The 15988-nt window shown below is 41.2% G+C and overlaps 1 protein-coding gene across 1 annotated transcript in view; it reads right to left on the reverse strand.

Annotated features, from left to right (window-relative positions):
- Window positions 1-15988, reverse strand: part of FOXN3 (forkhead box N3) — a 146117-nt gene that overhangs the window by 24192 nt on the left and 105937 nt on the right. Inside the window, 1 exon segment of the mRNA XM_068398244.1 lies at window positions 6176-6241. Within this exon segment, the coding sequence (XP_068254345.1) occupies window positions 6176-6241 (66 nt within the window).

Below are 15988 nucleotides of genomic sequence, written 5' to 3' on the forward strand. Positions count from 1 at the left end.
AGACTGGGTCCTTCCCTGAAGATTTGATTGTCTAACACACAATATAGCAATTTGGCAAAATTGAAATGGAAAAGGAGGAGGAAATACTCAATGGATAAAGTCATCAGACACACTGACACCCCAACAGCTCACTAAATAAGGAAACCAACTTCTTGGTTACATGTTGGCACATGGAAGTTAAATGAAACATCAGCACTGAGAGTGATTTGTTGTAAATCAAGGAAATCAACAAGAAAGGGCTAACAAACATGTTCTTTATGTCATCTGGGAAACAAGCATACACTTCATTAAACTGTCTAGCTCAAGGTAGCCAATATTCAGACTAGTGAGGAAGACTGAATAGTATTTATTGAAAATGAACTTGAAAAAAGTGGAATATTAGGGTACGAAGGTATTCTGTAGGGACAGACTGGTTTGCTGCCTCTTCTGTCATCATGTGGCACATGCATTTACCTAAGGGCTCTCTTCCCTGACCCATCTCTTGTAGCACGGAATAAATCATTATAGACGAGAGATACTGAGTTTCTGCTAGTATCTGTCAGCTTCAGCTTTTTTTCTGCCAATCTCTCTTCCCGGACAGTATTTAGCAGAATACTTTATCACAGGCTACAAGAACTGAAAACAGGAAATTACTAATGATGTATAATTGCTGGGACATGAGAAGCTGACAAAAGCAAATGTTATCTGCCAATCGTGTAACTTTTTCACTTCAACTCTCTTATCTCAGGCATAAATTCGATGCCATCTGCCTAACTTCTTCTGTTTTACTGCTCAAGGGCAATTTTACAGCTCTTAAATTGCACCTTCTGCAGTCCTAACAAACTGCAAATCAAAGATGCATCCAACAAGCCATTTATTCTGAACAAAAATTTGAGGTGGGGGGAGAGAAGCGTATCCTGATAATCCTATCACACTTATGCCTTGTCTAAGGACATTTAACAAAAATAATTCATTATTATGAGGGTTTTTTTTGTATAAATAGAAAACCACGGCTAGCAATTCTTCATTTTGGTGATGCTGGAACTGCTCAACAACGAACTAAACTATGCTGCTAAACCAAAATATGACGAGTAGGGAGAAAGAAGTAGAAAGTACTACACAAAAGTAAACTTTTCTTTCCAATCCTATTTCCTCACTTTAATGACTTAATACCAAAAACACTGAAGTAAAACAAAACAAAAAATCTCCTCTTTAATAGAAGTTGAGGATGCGATTCCCCAAAAAATCCCAGTGGCTAGAAAGTTTCAACCCTACGAAAATGTCTTTTCCCAATTTTCACTTTGATACAGCATTGTCAGAAAAAATAGCTTTATGAAATATTTTACTGTAAATGATTTATCGTTTTCTGATACAAAAAGTTAGGCTGGAAGCTATCTAATAAGTTATCATAAGTGACTTCTCCATAAGCAGTACAAGTAGAACATTACAGTTATAAAGTTTCATATACAATAAAAATGACCCAAGAAAACAGCATGTTCTATTTGATTCCATTTGGAGGATTTCTGTATGTTATTAAGGCAATTTAATATCAATTTTTTGTCTTAGTTCCTGTAAATATATCTTCCACATATACAATCCACTTGCATTAGCTTAAAAAGCAAATTTCATTGGGGTACATTTTTAGAAGTATAGAGGTACAGTATCAGTAGATCTCTTTAGGGAATTACTTTTCCTCCCACCAGACTTAAAATATATGTATCTGTTTTGGGTTTTATATGCTTTGAGACAAAGATTAATAAAGATTTCCAAACCAGAGAGATGTTGAGCTCACCCTTGAAAACCCTGCTTTTTAAGAAGCACCCAGCAAAACTCCATGCTCGTATCTTTCCAAACATCTTTACTACAGCAGTTCAGTCTCCTGTTAAGGAACCACCCACAAAACCAGTTCTGCAAAGCCTCCTGAAGGCCACCACTTTTCAGCTAACCTGGGTGAGCATTGGTGAGCAGTATCAAAAGCAGAAGATGAATGTCCAGAGCTGAGAGGACTCTCAGTTTCCTGGTTTCTACCCAAACCCTTTCTGCAAGCACTGTTTATAGCTGTTTGCAGTAATAAACTTCAGCTTGAGCAATGTACTTACATTTGTGTGCAATTCCCAAATTATATCACAACAGGCAAAGGACTACTCATGAATTTGAAGCTACGTATAATATCGCTGAGTCAGGAGCTTCTTCAGTTAAATCAACATTTCCAGTACAATCGCTTTGACCACAGCGTTGTTTCACTAGCAGCAGCGGCAATACATTACAAACACTCCCTTCTTACTGGTCCTTCCTGAAGAGCACATGGTTTCAAGTTCAGAATGACTTCACCAATTAAGAAGGTATTGCTACTTAAAACACTTACAGTGACTTGAACCTCAGGAAGTCCAAACACTCTGCAAAACTACCAAAAACAATCTCCATTTTATTCATGGCAAAACACAATGGTTTGGCAAGACTAAATGACAAGCCCAGGACGCTACACTCTTAAGAGCCGGGAATGCTACACTGGAGTGACAGCTGGTAACATTTACTTTCAAGAGATTGGTAAGAACTGAAGTATTGAAAATCTTAACAATTGTACAAAACTAACCCATGGGCTTCACTGAATTAGTAGCCATGACTTCTAAACTGAGGTTTACCATTTGTTCACCATCTCCTTTTCCTCTGTCCTCTCTGTGAATTAGATTCCCATGAGGGAAAATAGGCCCAGAAATTTGATGCAACTTGCCCAAGATGGCCCAGTCAGTACCCAGCCCCTGTAGGTCAAAATACAGTTTTCAATGCAAGTCACATATACAATAAAATCCAAAGTGCCAGCTGGATTGTATGTTTCAGTAGAGTCTTGCACAGAGCTGGCTACTTCGAACTTCTGCGTTCAGTTACAATCTAGAAATATTTGGTCCATGAAAATATTGCAAAGTGTTAATATTTTAGAAATTGATTTCTGATGTCAACACCACAACTATAATTGCATTATTTAGTGAAAATGTGAACAATCAATTTCATGAATCTGTAAAGTAAAACCCCCACAAACACAAAATAATCCTAATAATGATGTTTTATTCTTTTATTCTACCTTTTTTTTTTGCATGAAGACTAAAGCACGGAGTGATTGGGGTAAATGGTAAGCAACGTTTGTGCCAGCTCAGTCAGACACCAGTTCAAGATTTCATATAAAAGCAAAATCTCATTTTAGAATTCCTGTGCATTTGTTAGCTGTGTTTCACACATGGGTATGGAATTTTAAATGGTAATTTAAAACTGTAAAGCTAATTAATCAATCTGTTACAAAGTAGGAATAGTTTACTCTGGATTTTCTAATGCCACTGAGACGGGATTCCTTCCTGTTATTAAAAGAATAAATTTTAATAAGACTTTGAATGATGGCTGTAGCTAACTTCATCCTAAAGATGCTTTTAGCACCCACATTGCCTAGAGGAGCATGGATTTTTATCCTGCTCGAAAGGTAGCTTTTAATCCAAGAAGATGCCTTCAAAGTCAAAAGCCAACACATGTAACCATCCACACAAATATGAATCCAGACACTGTCACTATCTGCTTTGGAGGTATCCACATTTCACAACCATGATTCAATGTTTGTAGGACAGGCAAAGGTCTTAATGAGCCAGAGTTTTAAACGTTCTGACTTTTCAAGTTGTTATATTGTGAAATGATGCTCAGGTTGTGCCTCCATCTGACCGTCTTTTTTTGTGGAAGTAACTGGCACATTTGGAGCCAGACTCTCAGACCAAAACGGTGTTTTCAGTCAGGCAGTAACACCTCTGGCCAAACTGTAAACTATTGTCCCTTGCTCTTCAGATCTTGTCTTCAGAAGATGGAGCATTTTGTAGCCCTGATGGCTTGAGCACATGCTTGACAACACAGTCTGATACGATGAACAGAGCTCTAATTCTTCAAACAGTACCAGCATGCTTACTGCCCTCATCGTTCACAGCTTGATTTACAGACCACTGTAGTCACTGACAGGTCAGACAGTGAACTGTGAGCTTCTAGATGATGCTCCACATTGCAATTAAATTTTTATAGCCCAATTGCCTTTTATTTGAAAACTACTTTTAAATGTGATTTTTCATGCAATTGTTTCTTAATGTGCAGTAGTAATTAATTTACTTTAAGTTGCCTAACATTTTCCTAACGTGGTAGATAAGTGAGACCCAACTGCAATTCATAGGACAGGCTGATTTACTTCCTCAGGTATCCATTCACACACACACATAAATATTTCTCCTTTTTAATTTAGAGGACCCCTGAGGTTACGATAAAAACTTCTGCCCTTTCCTCCTGGCACCAGCCAATTCTACTCAACGTTTGGAACAATTCATGAGCTTCGGAGCAGACTCTGCGTTTCAGTTTAAATGCACAGAGGAAGGTCTCGTCTCGTTACTTGCAGACATTAAGGAGGGAGCGATGTGAACGAGGAGCCATCTTTCTGCTTTTATCTCCCTCTCACTTTCGATGTCCTGACACAACAGCCCACTGGGAAGGTGACATGGAGGGAGAGATATGCCAAACTTGCAGAAGGCTAAAATTCCCTTCCTCAGAGCGACCTCTACAAACTAAAATAGCAATAAGCCATTTGCCAACCTGCAAGCTATGATCTCTATGAAATAACAGTGCCCAAGTCTCCAAATCACTTCCACGTAAACACCTGCCACGCTGCCAAACATGTGCACGTGATAAAAATCTGCAGTGTGTTTAGTACGTGCAGCTTACTATGGATCTCCTCCCTTGTCTGCAATCTTCTCCTGCTCTCCAGTTCCTCCAGGAGTTTAGATTATTCTGTGTTTCCCCCATCCTTTTCCGTGCACATACTGCTTTATTTCTCCTTCCCTCTCTCACATACCCTTCTGCCCCTGCACTCGCATTCTACCCCAACTTCTTTGCCCCTTTTCTCTGCCCCACAAACCTAAATTTCTGATCCTTTGAAGACCTCTCATTTTATTCTTCCCACTAAGCCCAACGATAACCTCCTCTCCCCAGTAAAGTCTTTCCTCTTTCCTACCTACACATAGCTGGGATTGCTCGCCCTTTTACCACATGCAGTCCCTGAAGGCTGTTTAGGAGAGGAGGACAAGGACCACTCTCCTCTCTTTCCAGAATAGACAGTTTCTTGGTACATCATGCTCTCCCCAGAGAGGAGCTTCTCAAGAGGCATTTCTCTGGCAGGGTCACAGAGCAGGCTGACGATAGCTTTCCTCAGCTGCACAGGAAATGCTTTGATGGTAATTGACTCTCTTCCCCAGGCAGAGTATCAAAGTGCGAATCAAGGCTTCCCCTGGAATTTGGATTTGGTTGTGCGAGCTAGAACAATAGCGGTGATGCCAGACAGGCTTGATAATGGCTTCTATTTTAACTTCTGCCTTTATTTTTCAGAGCTGCCTGTCACTTGGCATTACTACCGTGCTTGCTGACCAGCGATATGTTTGTTTTCTTGTACTCCCTGCTTTTGTGTGGCTGTATTCCTCTACGGATTCCTCTAATACCTTCACTGCAAGTTCTGTGGGGCAGGATGATTCCTGCCCTATTTGCACAGCCCAGTACAGTGGGGGCCAAGGCCCCTTCAGTGCTCTGTTAATACACAGCAACAAAACCTTGGGTCTGGTTACAGAACACGGAGGACAGTATTGGCAGGAAATGAGACCTGTCCTTGCTCCCTGGAGCCTGCCTACTGCCCCGCATCAGACAGAGCAAAAAAGCAAAACGGGCAGGATGTGTGCAAGGAAGGAGCTGAAATGGTGCCCGAGTGAATCGGAAGTATCCAGATGGCTGTGGTAACTCACACGATGGGAGTCAAATCAAAACAAAATGAAAGCAAAACCATATGCCATGTACCCTTTGCTCTCTCGCTCTCCCTGCCTTTCTCCTGGCTGTTGCCCCAGGCCTTTCTACCAATAGGGATAATAGTATGTTACTCAATTATGTGTATGTCATGAATAACAATAACCCCTCTTTTACATTAGAGATCATGGATTACTATTATTCATGTGACAAAGAATGTAATATGAACCACAAAATTATACTCATGTAAGGGTCAAGGAAGTGTAAGGGTCTACAAGGGAAGATGTATTTCTTCATTAAATCCTTCTTTTTATCTGGTACGCTGTATACTTATAAAAGAGAATATTAACTTTACATGTCTATGTTGCTATATGCTATAGAAATATCTACTCACAACCTGCTTGTATCTCAGGGGGAGTATTCAAAAGCATCATGGCAGTGGCAGCATCAATGTCAGGATCTGGAAAAATCAACCAATAAATACATTATTTACAACTGGGCTAATCTTCTTGCCCTCGTTGCTAAACTATAGGTTCAACCAAATCTCTGCAGTGAAAAGGTATGAGTTCATTATTCAGAGGGCTCATTGATCACACATTGAATTTACCCCCAAACTTCCATGTGATCCCATTGGTACTATTAAGCAGGGTGCAGTGATGAATGTCACCAAACCATACTCGTGTGTGCATGATACCTTCCTTCACTGTTAGCCTCATGAATTCACTATTTAATTCTGCGAAGAGTATTTAGATTTCATTACAAAGGATCTGTGAAAGCAGGGGCAACATCACAATTTGGAAGCGACACACAGGGATGAGCTGACAGCAGAGTGGGAAAGCGTAAGGAACACCTACACCTGAGCAAGTGCAGGAGATGACACTTGATCATTCAGATTCGTCGATAAGCATTTCAGTGGTGTTTGAGAAAGTGGTGGAAGCCAAACTGCTACAATTTGGGGGGGGGGGGGTGGTGGGGAAGAAACTATCATTTCATTGAAGCACCAACTTATTTGCATCCTTATCCATTGTCACTTTAATATAAGCAAAAATCATTGGCCGGCTGCTGTTAATTCTTAAATTTGTTTCTGAATCCATCACGAACGGTTGACAGATGGTAAGTTATAGAGACGGAACAAAATATGATCCTTTTATAACTATATTCGCTTGCTTCACACACAGCAGCTCGCTGCTATGGCAATGTAGGTAGCTATGACAACAGTAAACAACCCCAGAACGGCCACTGAATAAGCTGAAAAGAACATCTGCCCCAGCAAAGCATCCCAGCTGCCCTGGGGCGCAGCTCGCTAATCGCACAGTGACGCCGCGTGACAGAGAAAGCCGCCTATGCCATGTCCAAATAAATGAAGTGTGCAATTGAAGCTGCCATAAAAACGCATGCCCTGGCCGACTGCTCCCTCTGTGCTGCTAAACTGAACGACTAATGAACATGCGCTTGTTGTTCAGATTTGGGTTTTTTCCCCCCCAGCTTGTCAGTATTTATACTAAATTACATACCAAAAAATTCAATTTACTGCTAATAGCTTCACGGCACTTTATTTTGGTTATTATGTCAGAAAATTACTTTTCACTGTTAAAAATATATGTATACTGTACTTTTATATATTTCAAATCTATTTCCAGTAGAGGGATGTGATGTGGTACAAAGTCCTGCAATTTATTAACAATAGAAATGACACAGAGAGGATTTCAATATTTGCTTAAGCAAAATAGAAATTCACTTGACCAATTAAGGAAAAAAAAGGGATTTTTTGTTAGTTTAAGTATGTACTATTTTTCTGTGAATAGCGGGAAACATACTTCTAATAGCTAGTCTATTATTTAATTGCTGAAACAGTAAACAGACCAACAGTGCCACGGGTGTAAAACTAAAGTTGAAGCAGCAGCAGATGAAATGAGTATAAAAGGTGCCCACACACTGGAAAGCAGGTGCCTGTCTGTCTCCTGGCCAGGTCAGCCTATTCTTTTCCAAAAGTCTCCAGCAGACTCATCAGAAAAGCAGCTTTTCCAACTTATGTTCATCTTCAAGTCTGAAGATACACCAAAAGCAGTATTCCTGCTGCGAGCATCTATGCTGAAAGGGCCACTTCCAAACAGCTTCAGTCCCCAACACGTGCCATGTTGCAGGACTGGGTCCACACAGCACACAGCCCACACAGCAAGAGTTTCCCTTTAGTCAAAGTGAAGAGGGTTATCTATCTAACATTAAAAAGCAAGACAAAAAGCAAAGAATCCTGAGAAATAAAGCCAAACGAAACCAGAATTCTTCCATCTTTCATACCATAAAATCAGAAGATCGTTAGAAGTTGAATTTACTGTACCATAATTCATACAGCCAACTTCAGCGTTTATTGGCTGTTCCTAAATTTTGTTTTCTTGTTTTACTTTAAATAAGGTCCCACCACTGAGTCACATTGCAGCATACTGTTAATTTTGCTGTAGAAAGAATAAAAGGACACAATCAGAAAAAAACACATTTCCTGCTGACTTGGGTTTTGTTTCTGTAACAAACTCTGTGCTTTGAGATAAAATTGATGCAGTTTATCTTGAAAGGTGCATTCCTAGCCTTCGGACCGCTGATGTTTCTGTAATGACTTCACGACACTAACATGAGCTGTTTACAACACACGACTGCATCCACAGCAGCTATTTTCCAATGCACAACCACAATTCAAGCCCATCCACACCTGCTATGGTGTCTAGCTCTGTTTCTATTGGTATGTTCTTGAAGAAACCAGACAGCTATTCCACAACGCCTTGGCAGAGGTAAGAGGGCTTGGAGACACGCACCCAGGGTGGTGTCAGTAGGATCCAGGATAATGTGCTTTGGGTTATTCTTCTGCAGAGAGACAAGAAAAAGGAGGTGCTGGCTACACAGGGAAGTCAAGGGCTGAGGGCCAGCAGTCAGAGACCACACAAAGAGGTGCAGAAGCAATGTCTGAGGGCAAACTGAAAGGTCAGTTCATTCTTGTGCAACGTTTACACTTGCGATTTGGAGGTGTTCTCCTGAGAAGGATGTCAAGAAAAAGAGCCAAGAAGCAGTCATGAGGAGCAGGACTGAAGGCAGGTGAATGAAGGGCACCTTTCTTTGGACTGGCATTTCCCACTGAGACTCCTGGTACCCACCAGTCCCCCCACGCTGACAGCCCTTTCCCCACAGCTGGCGTCTTCGTGAAGTCTCTTCCACGTGGATCCTTTCACTTCCAGCAGTAAGGGCCGACCTCGCGTGGCACCCCGACCAGCCTGCTAACTGGATCCTCTCCCTTCCACCTGCCTGTCTGCCTTGGTGAAGCTGTGGATTTCATAACTGAGATCTCTGCCCTACCTAAAGTCTGCGATCAACACGAAGGCTCCTGAAGTTATTAACAGTGGGTGGTTAGTGAAAAATGATTGCAGGAACATCTTCCCCTAGGAAACCAGGTTAAAAATAGCTACATACAAAGTTTCGGAATTTAGCAAATTAAGTATTTAAATGCATGCATTCTGGTTTCTTTTTGCTAATTAAAGTGAGTGGTGAATTGACTGCATACACAAACTGTATGTTCATTTTTTGCTAGTGGAAAGTGCCCAACTTTTGCTGTGAAAGAGGAAAGTAAGGAACAACAAAGAAGAGGAAGGATTGTGGGTGTTGTACGAAGAAGGAAGAGTACACTGAAGTCTCAAACAGGCAACATCAGAGTAAGAAAAAAATAGTGACAAAAATCCCCAGCAGCCACAGCTCTCCCTAACAGATGACTGCTGTCTATATACTCAGTGCTTCACGCTACAATCTGAAGTTTCAGTGCTTCAGATGGTCCCTCATCCACCAAGTGTCCTTCACAGGGTATCAGAAAGGACGTGGAAGAAACCTTAAGCACTTACACAAACTCATAAGGCATGAAAGCATACATCCCAACGCAGTTCAAAGCCAACAAGGGGCAGGAACTCCACCACAGCTGCAGTACCTCCCCTTGCAGTGGGAGCCTACTGTTATTTTTGCCAGCACTGCTTTCAAAGACAAAACTTCTTTTGATGAAGACGATACCAATGAAGGATAAGTCACAAACCTCACAGCAGGTCTGTTCACTGCATTTTAGATTCAAGCCCCTATTCAACAAAGTGTTCATTAGTGAACACCGAATGGGCAAAGAGCATCTAGTTCTTTCACTGAGGAACTAATCTACAGTTTACCACTCTGTGGAATTATGATCTAGAGCATATTCTCAAGATGTGCTTTGAGCCAAACTTCACTCTGCATGTTACCCATATAGATCAGAATCGTCCTGCACAGACACGTAAAGTGGCAAAATAGGCAAGAAATATTTTGGCATGAGATTACATACAAACATTCAGCAAAGCAGAGGATAACCCTCAGGTAGCAGACAGAATTATTCTAGAATTGACAAAAAATAATTAAAAACAAACAGGTACCTGAGAAAGAAGGATGTGACAGCTGTCCTTTCATTATGTTTGTGATCTCTGATCCATGTTCACTTCACAGAGAGGAAGTGTTTTATAACCATATTATTTTGCTATTTTTATTTCCAACTTTTATCTGATTTCACTGAATGCTTCAAATCCATCCCCTTCCAACTAAATCGTAATAAAAATTAGGATAACACAGTCCCTCTTAATTTTGCTAGGAGGTATTTATTTTTACAGACATACTATAAGGTTTTAAAGAAAACAGCAGTTGAAACAGTTCAAAGCAACCATGGTCTGAATTTTCCAGCACAGATGCCTACAGAGAGTCCCTTAAGATGCATATTTAGGTACTACTAAAATGTTACTGTCAACTGATGTAAAAAAATATAGTTAGTAAATAAACTGCACCATCTGTACACTACAACCATTGCTATGTTATCTCATCAGGAAGGAATTTAGAAGATCTTCTTTTAATTTAAAGTTACTACATCTAAAATAGAACTATTTTTGTAAAGAATTTCACTTCACAGTTCAGTATGCTAGTTTTCGACCCCTTCTACTTCTGCCTCAGCATCCTCCACTGCTTTTTTCCATTCAAATGCTCTGCTCTAGCTGGAATTAATAAAACTTACTGCCACTGTACTCACAAGATAAAAGTCCAGTTTATTCCTTTTCTACAAGATCAGTCTTTTTACTCCCCGACTCAATTCCTAGCACAGCCCATTCCTGCACCTTTTTTGTGATTTGATTCTTTGATATTTTCAATTTTCAGCAGCAGGAAAATGTTGCAAAAGCAACACTCTGTCTTCCACTTTTTACCTTCAGGCTTATTAAACTGCAACAGAGCAAACTGCAGCTTGCCCCTATTTAACTTGTCTGTTAATAGATGTGCCTTTTCCCTTCCCACATCATGATGGTTAACCTTGGTATGAGTCAGGTTAGGTCAAAGACATAGAGAATAATTAATAGAGCGAATGCTTTTTTTCCCTGTTGTTTTTTTTTTTTCTATTTTTGATTTATTTTGCCTGATGACAGAATAAGAACACAGCTATTAAAATAAAACTGCAATGTGCAAGACAGAAAGAAATACCTGAAGAGAACTGTAAGTACTGTAACTCTGTCAAACTCCTTGGTGTAGGATGCCACTGAGTCCACTTCTGAAATATCTAAGCAAGGTTGAGAAAAGCTCTTAAAAGAAACAGAATACTTGTGGAAGCGTACGGTAAACCAAAAGGATTCAGAACCAAGATCTTGGGAAGAAACAAGAAATCATATTCATACCTCAACAACAGTGCATGAAAGGCCAAGAATGACAATTCTGGGAGCTATATAATAGAGGCCAGGAGGAAGCAATTTCACTAGCAATACAAAATTGGTCTGGCACTCACAGTGATTCTCCCACTCCTTTGAAAGGATCTAATATGAGACACAGAAGAAGAAAGGTACGGGTCTAAACGAACCAATAATTTTTCCTGTTTTTAAAGTTTCCTTCTGGCACTGCCAAGTAAGCTATGGCACAGATTATTCTGAGAGGTCTAATTTTCAAAAATACAGAATATTTGTAACAGAAACCTTCTTCCTGCTCCTCTATTTTGTTAAATTTGTATGACCATGAAGCTACACATACAATTTCCATTCTCTAACAATACCATTTTATCAGCTGAAAAAATGTATAAACAGTTACAACATACATTCGTGTTAAAAATATTAGCTTTAATAAAAAGAATGGTAGGAGAAAGAGTTACAGAAGGTCTTGCACGTGTCCAAACTCAAAGAGGTTAATCTACCATTTGGAAAGCTGTATGAAACCAAAACATATCATCCTAACTTTTCATCTCAGTAGTAAAGATTAAGATTAACTAACTGTTAAAAGAAAAACTCACAACACTGATACATATTTTACCAGTGCAAAATAAAAATGTTTTAAGAGACAGCTGACTAAAGGGAGATGAGATGTACATCTTATACATAAAAACGGCGTATTATAATATGTTCTCTGCTTAAAAACAGGGCGGAGATGTTTGCTTTGGTTTTGTTCCTTTATTTTTAAAATAATTTTTCCTTTTGGTGTACATTACTGGCAAGCTTAATTTTCAGCTTGCAGTACTGAACAAAACATCTGCTGGAGAAAGCACTAGCCAGTGAGCCCAGCACAGAAGAGAGAAACAATTTGCTGTTCCACCATGTACTTACCTAATTTGTGATCAGGAATTTCAAGTGTCTTCTTAACTGATTGCTGCAGCCTCAGCTTCTACAGTGGAAGATGGGATTATGAGGGCTGTAACTCCTTGCAGCCTTACAGGTTGCACACATATTTTTTTTGACCAAAGGATACACACAGACACAAACACACATGCTCTTTGTCCCCAGTTATCTGACTGGGACATCAAGGTCGTCACTGTTCAAGCTCAACCTTTCATAATGTCCCTGCTGCTAACAACAGGTTTTTCTTCCAGCAAAGTGGGAGGATGGCTGGCAGGAGGAAGCCCTCTACAAAACTCAGACCACTTAAGACCAAATAAACCATACCTTATTGTCCCATACAAGTGTTTGTTGTAAACACTCATTTCCTTCTCATGCTATTTCAAAATACATTGGTGTTCACCAGACCTCCAGAACCGAGCGTGTCTTTCAGTCCAGCAAGCGCAGGACATGCCGACTGGAAAAGAACCGACACATCTCGCATAGCCCGAGTGAGCCTTGGGGAAATGCTTACAGCCCCCCCCTCTCTCAGCCACCTGTTCTGCAGGAAAAGGTGGCTTTTGGGTACTTTCACTGCAAGATTAGTCTTCAGGAGGGCTTCACCCAAACAGCCCAACTACTGGAACGACCATGCCACAACCCACAGCATGAACACGGCAGGGGAAGGCTGGGGGAGGTGAACATAAATCACACACCGGTTTCAGGATCCAGAAAGCAAAAGGGAAAATGTCAGATGAACATGAAAACAACAATCAGAAAGGTATTTCAGGGATTTGAAGGAAAAAAAATCCTACTAATGATGAGAAAAGGGGTCAGGCATGTGACATCGCCAGTAAAAGGACTGTATGTAGTCTAACTAGGGAAACAAATGCAGTCTAAAACCAAAAACAAGAGCAGAAAAGGTGAACGGAAAACCCAACAGCTAAAATAGCTGTGTGCTAATAACGCAGGCAGACTGGCATATTAAAAGAGGAACTCAAGGCACTAGTGTTATTACAGGAGAATTCACAAACAGGGTGGAATGGCAATTACTACTGAAACAGGTACCAAAAGGTCTCTGCTTTTTAAGGAAAAGAAATATGGCTTTTATATTGCAGGATACTGTCATGCAATAAGGAAACAGCAGACTTCAGAAATAGAAGAAAACAGAAAATGTTTGGAAATGCTGTGGAAAGACTTCTAAGAGGGAGACACTGGGTCTGCTCTTGACTTCTTGCACCAGATATGGATCTGGATAGAGCTCTGCATCATTAAACAAATGGGAATTATGTCAACATGGGAGACTAACTTCACAGTACAGACTGGAGAACAAATGCTATTAACCATTGTAAGGCCAGTTATTCCTGGATGTGACAGCTGACAAGTTTCTTTATCCACACTGCTGAATGAACAAGAATAGATTTTTTTCTGCTCTTTATCTTCAGTAATGAGGACAACTTTGGAACAGGAGTCCACAAAGTGATTCAGTTTAGATTAAGTGGGAAGGATAACAGCAAGTCTAATTTTGTTTAAGATCTATGATTCCCAAAGAGCAAGTTTTGATGAACTAAATGGTTCCTCAGGAACCTCTGGGAAACAGACTGGGCTGAGGAACTCTAGACCTCAGCCTGGGGGAGGCTGCAGTTCCTGCAAGTCACTGTGTGAAGAGCTCACTCCAACTTGTATCCTGAGAAAAGTAGGAAAGATTCATTGTTTGAAAAAAAGAACAAAAAAAGCTAAAATACCAAGCTGGACAACTGAACTGACACGGAAATCTACTTTAGGAGAGAAAACAGAGAGTTTGGCTTGCTCAGTTAAGCAAAAACGAGGCAGAAAAGAAGACAGACTCTAGCAATACAATGAGGTGACCATGGGATGCAGGGGGGAAAAGCAAGGAAGAACAACTATTAAGTTTAAAGCCAGCTTCAGTAAAGCAACATTGGCTGAAGACAGACTGGTAACCAGAACATTTCTAGACAATAGAGCAATGGTATTTTGGAAAACTCTTCTAACAGGAGCTGGAACAAAGTAAAAAGATTGAATGTGAGTTTTCTGAAGTTTCAGTGTTGCTGCTCACAATGTGACCCAGGGAAAGGGACTCTCCAGAAGCCGCCTTCCAAACTGTGATTCTCTAGGGCAGGTAAGGACTCTGCAAAACGCTATGATGGAGACAGAAAGAGCACAAAAACACAGCCATGAAGAAACTATGCCAGTGGAAGCCTATCTGCACAGGGACCCATCTACATAAACCTGCAGAAACACCAGGATGATGTCTGACACTCCAGGACAAGACTTCGCATCACTTCATGACAAAGCCGACCTTCACTTAGTGCCATGGTCTAGCTGACATGGTGGTGTCAGGGCAATGGTTGGACTCGATGATCCCAGAGGTCTCTTCCAACCTGACTGATTCTGTGATTCTGTGCAAAAAGTTTATGGGCAGTGCTACGGACGCACAGGACCCATGCCTATCAGCTTCCAGCGTGCAATGTTCCCGGAGCTGCTGAACTCGGGTGGGATGCCTGAAGCTCAGTGCCTATCTGCACTTGGAGGAGAGCAGTGCAGAGCTGGAGCCTCACACCTGACAGTCAACTCGGGGCAGAGTGGTGATGCAAGCCCACAGCTGTCATATGCAGCTGGCCTGAGCTCTGTGGCAGCAGCTTTAAGCATGTAAGCAAGACTCCTGGTATAATGAAGTGGAGTTGGCCACAGGCTACTCCATTTAGCACTTAAACCGTGGCACTATGAAGGAAAGCCAGTGAGCGAGCCACTTGAGACCTTGTTTATAAGTGGCCTCACCTCTCTCATTGCACTCCCATACCTGCATATAAACTGTTCAGACTCTTGCCTTCTCTCTTCTGCTTTCCTCTACAGGACAACAGAGGAGGTCCAGGCAGGAAGGTGCACACAGGTGTCAGCAGGCAGAGCCTTGTACGTGGGGGACTGGGAGAACCAGAGGGGAAGGACAGTGGTCAGCAGCTTAGGGAGGTCTGTGCACAGGGGCTTCTTCGTTAACCTAGGAAAGGCTGGGAAAATTGGCTGCAAGCCCAACAGTTCCCACTCTGGTGTACGCTGTGCAATCCTGGGTTCATGGTGTGGATGCAGGCAGGACAGCTAGAATTGCCACCAGAAGTATGTTAAAAAAAAAAACAGCATAAGCATGACCAACTAGCAGGTACACAGACAGGCAGGCATGCAGTCTGCCAGGGCTCAACTCGGTACCACACAGCCATGACAGCCAGCCCAGGCTTGCCCTCCGGTTCTAGATTAGATGCTTTTTCCCCAGGAGGCACAGTGGATAAAAGGAGGTGCGTTAGTGCTAATTCTTGAGTAAAGTCACACCTGAGAGAACAGATCACTTTTTGTTTGTAGAATTATGCCCAAGACAGACAGGCATACTATAAATAAAGAAAAAATCAAAGTCCGTACCATTTACTTCCCTTCTGCCTAAGACTGAGTCCAACTAAGAGTCACTAGTATGAATCAATCAATAGACAAATTAATCAAACTACTAGTTTTGAAAACCTATTATTAAACACATCAGAAAACCCTGTTGGGGCAACTCCTTCTCCCTTGCCAATGTTTTGCAAGTGTATCCCCATTAA

This window comes from Nyctibius grandis, chromosome 4, assembly GCF_013368605.1.
Source record: "Nyctibius grandis isolate bNycGra1 chromosome 4, bNycGra1.pri, whole genome shotgun sequence".
NCBI classification, from domain to species: domain Eukaryota; kingdom Metazoa; phylum Chordata; class Aves; order Nyctibiiformes; family Nyctibiidae; genus Nyctibius; species Nyctibius grandis.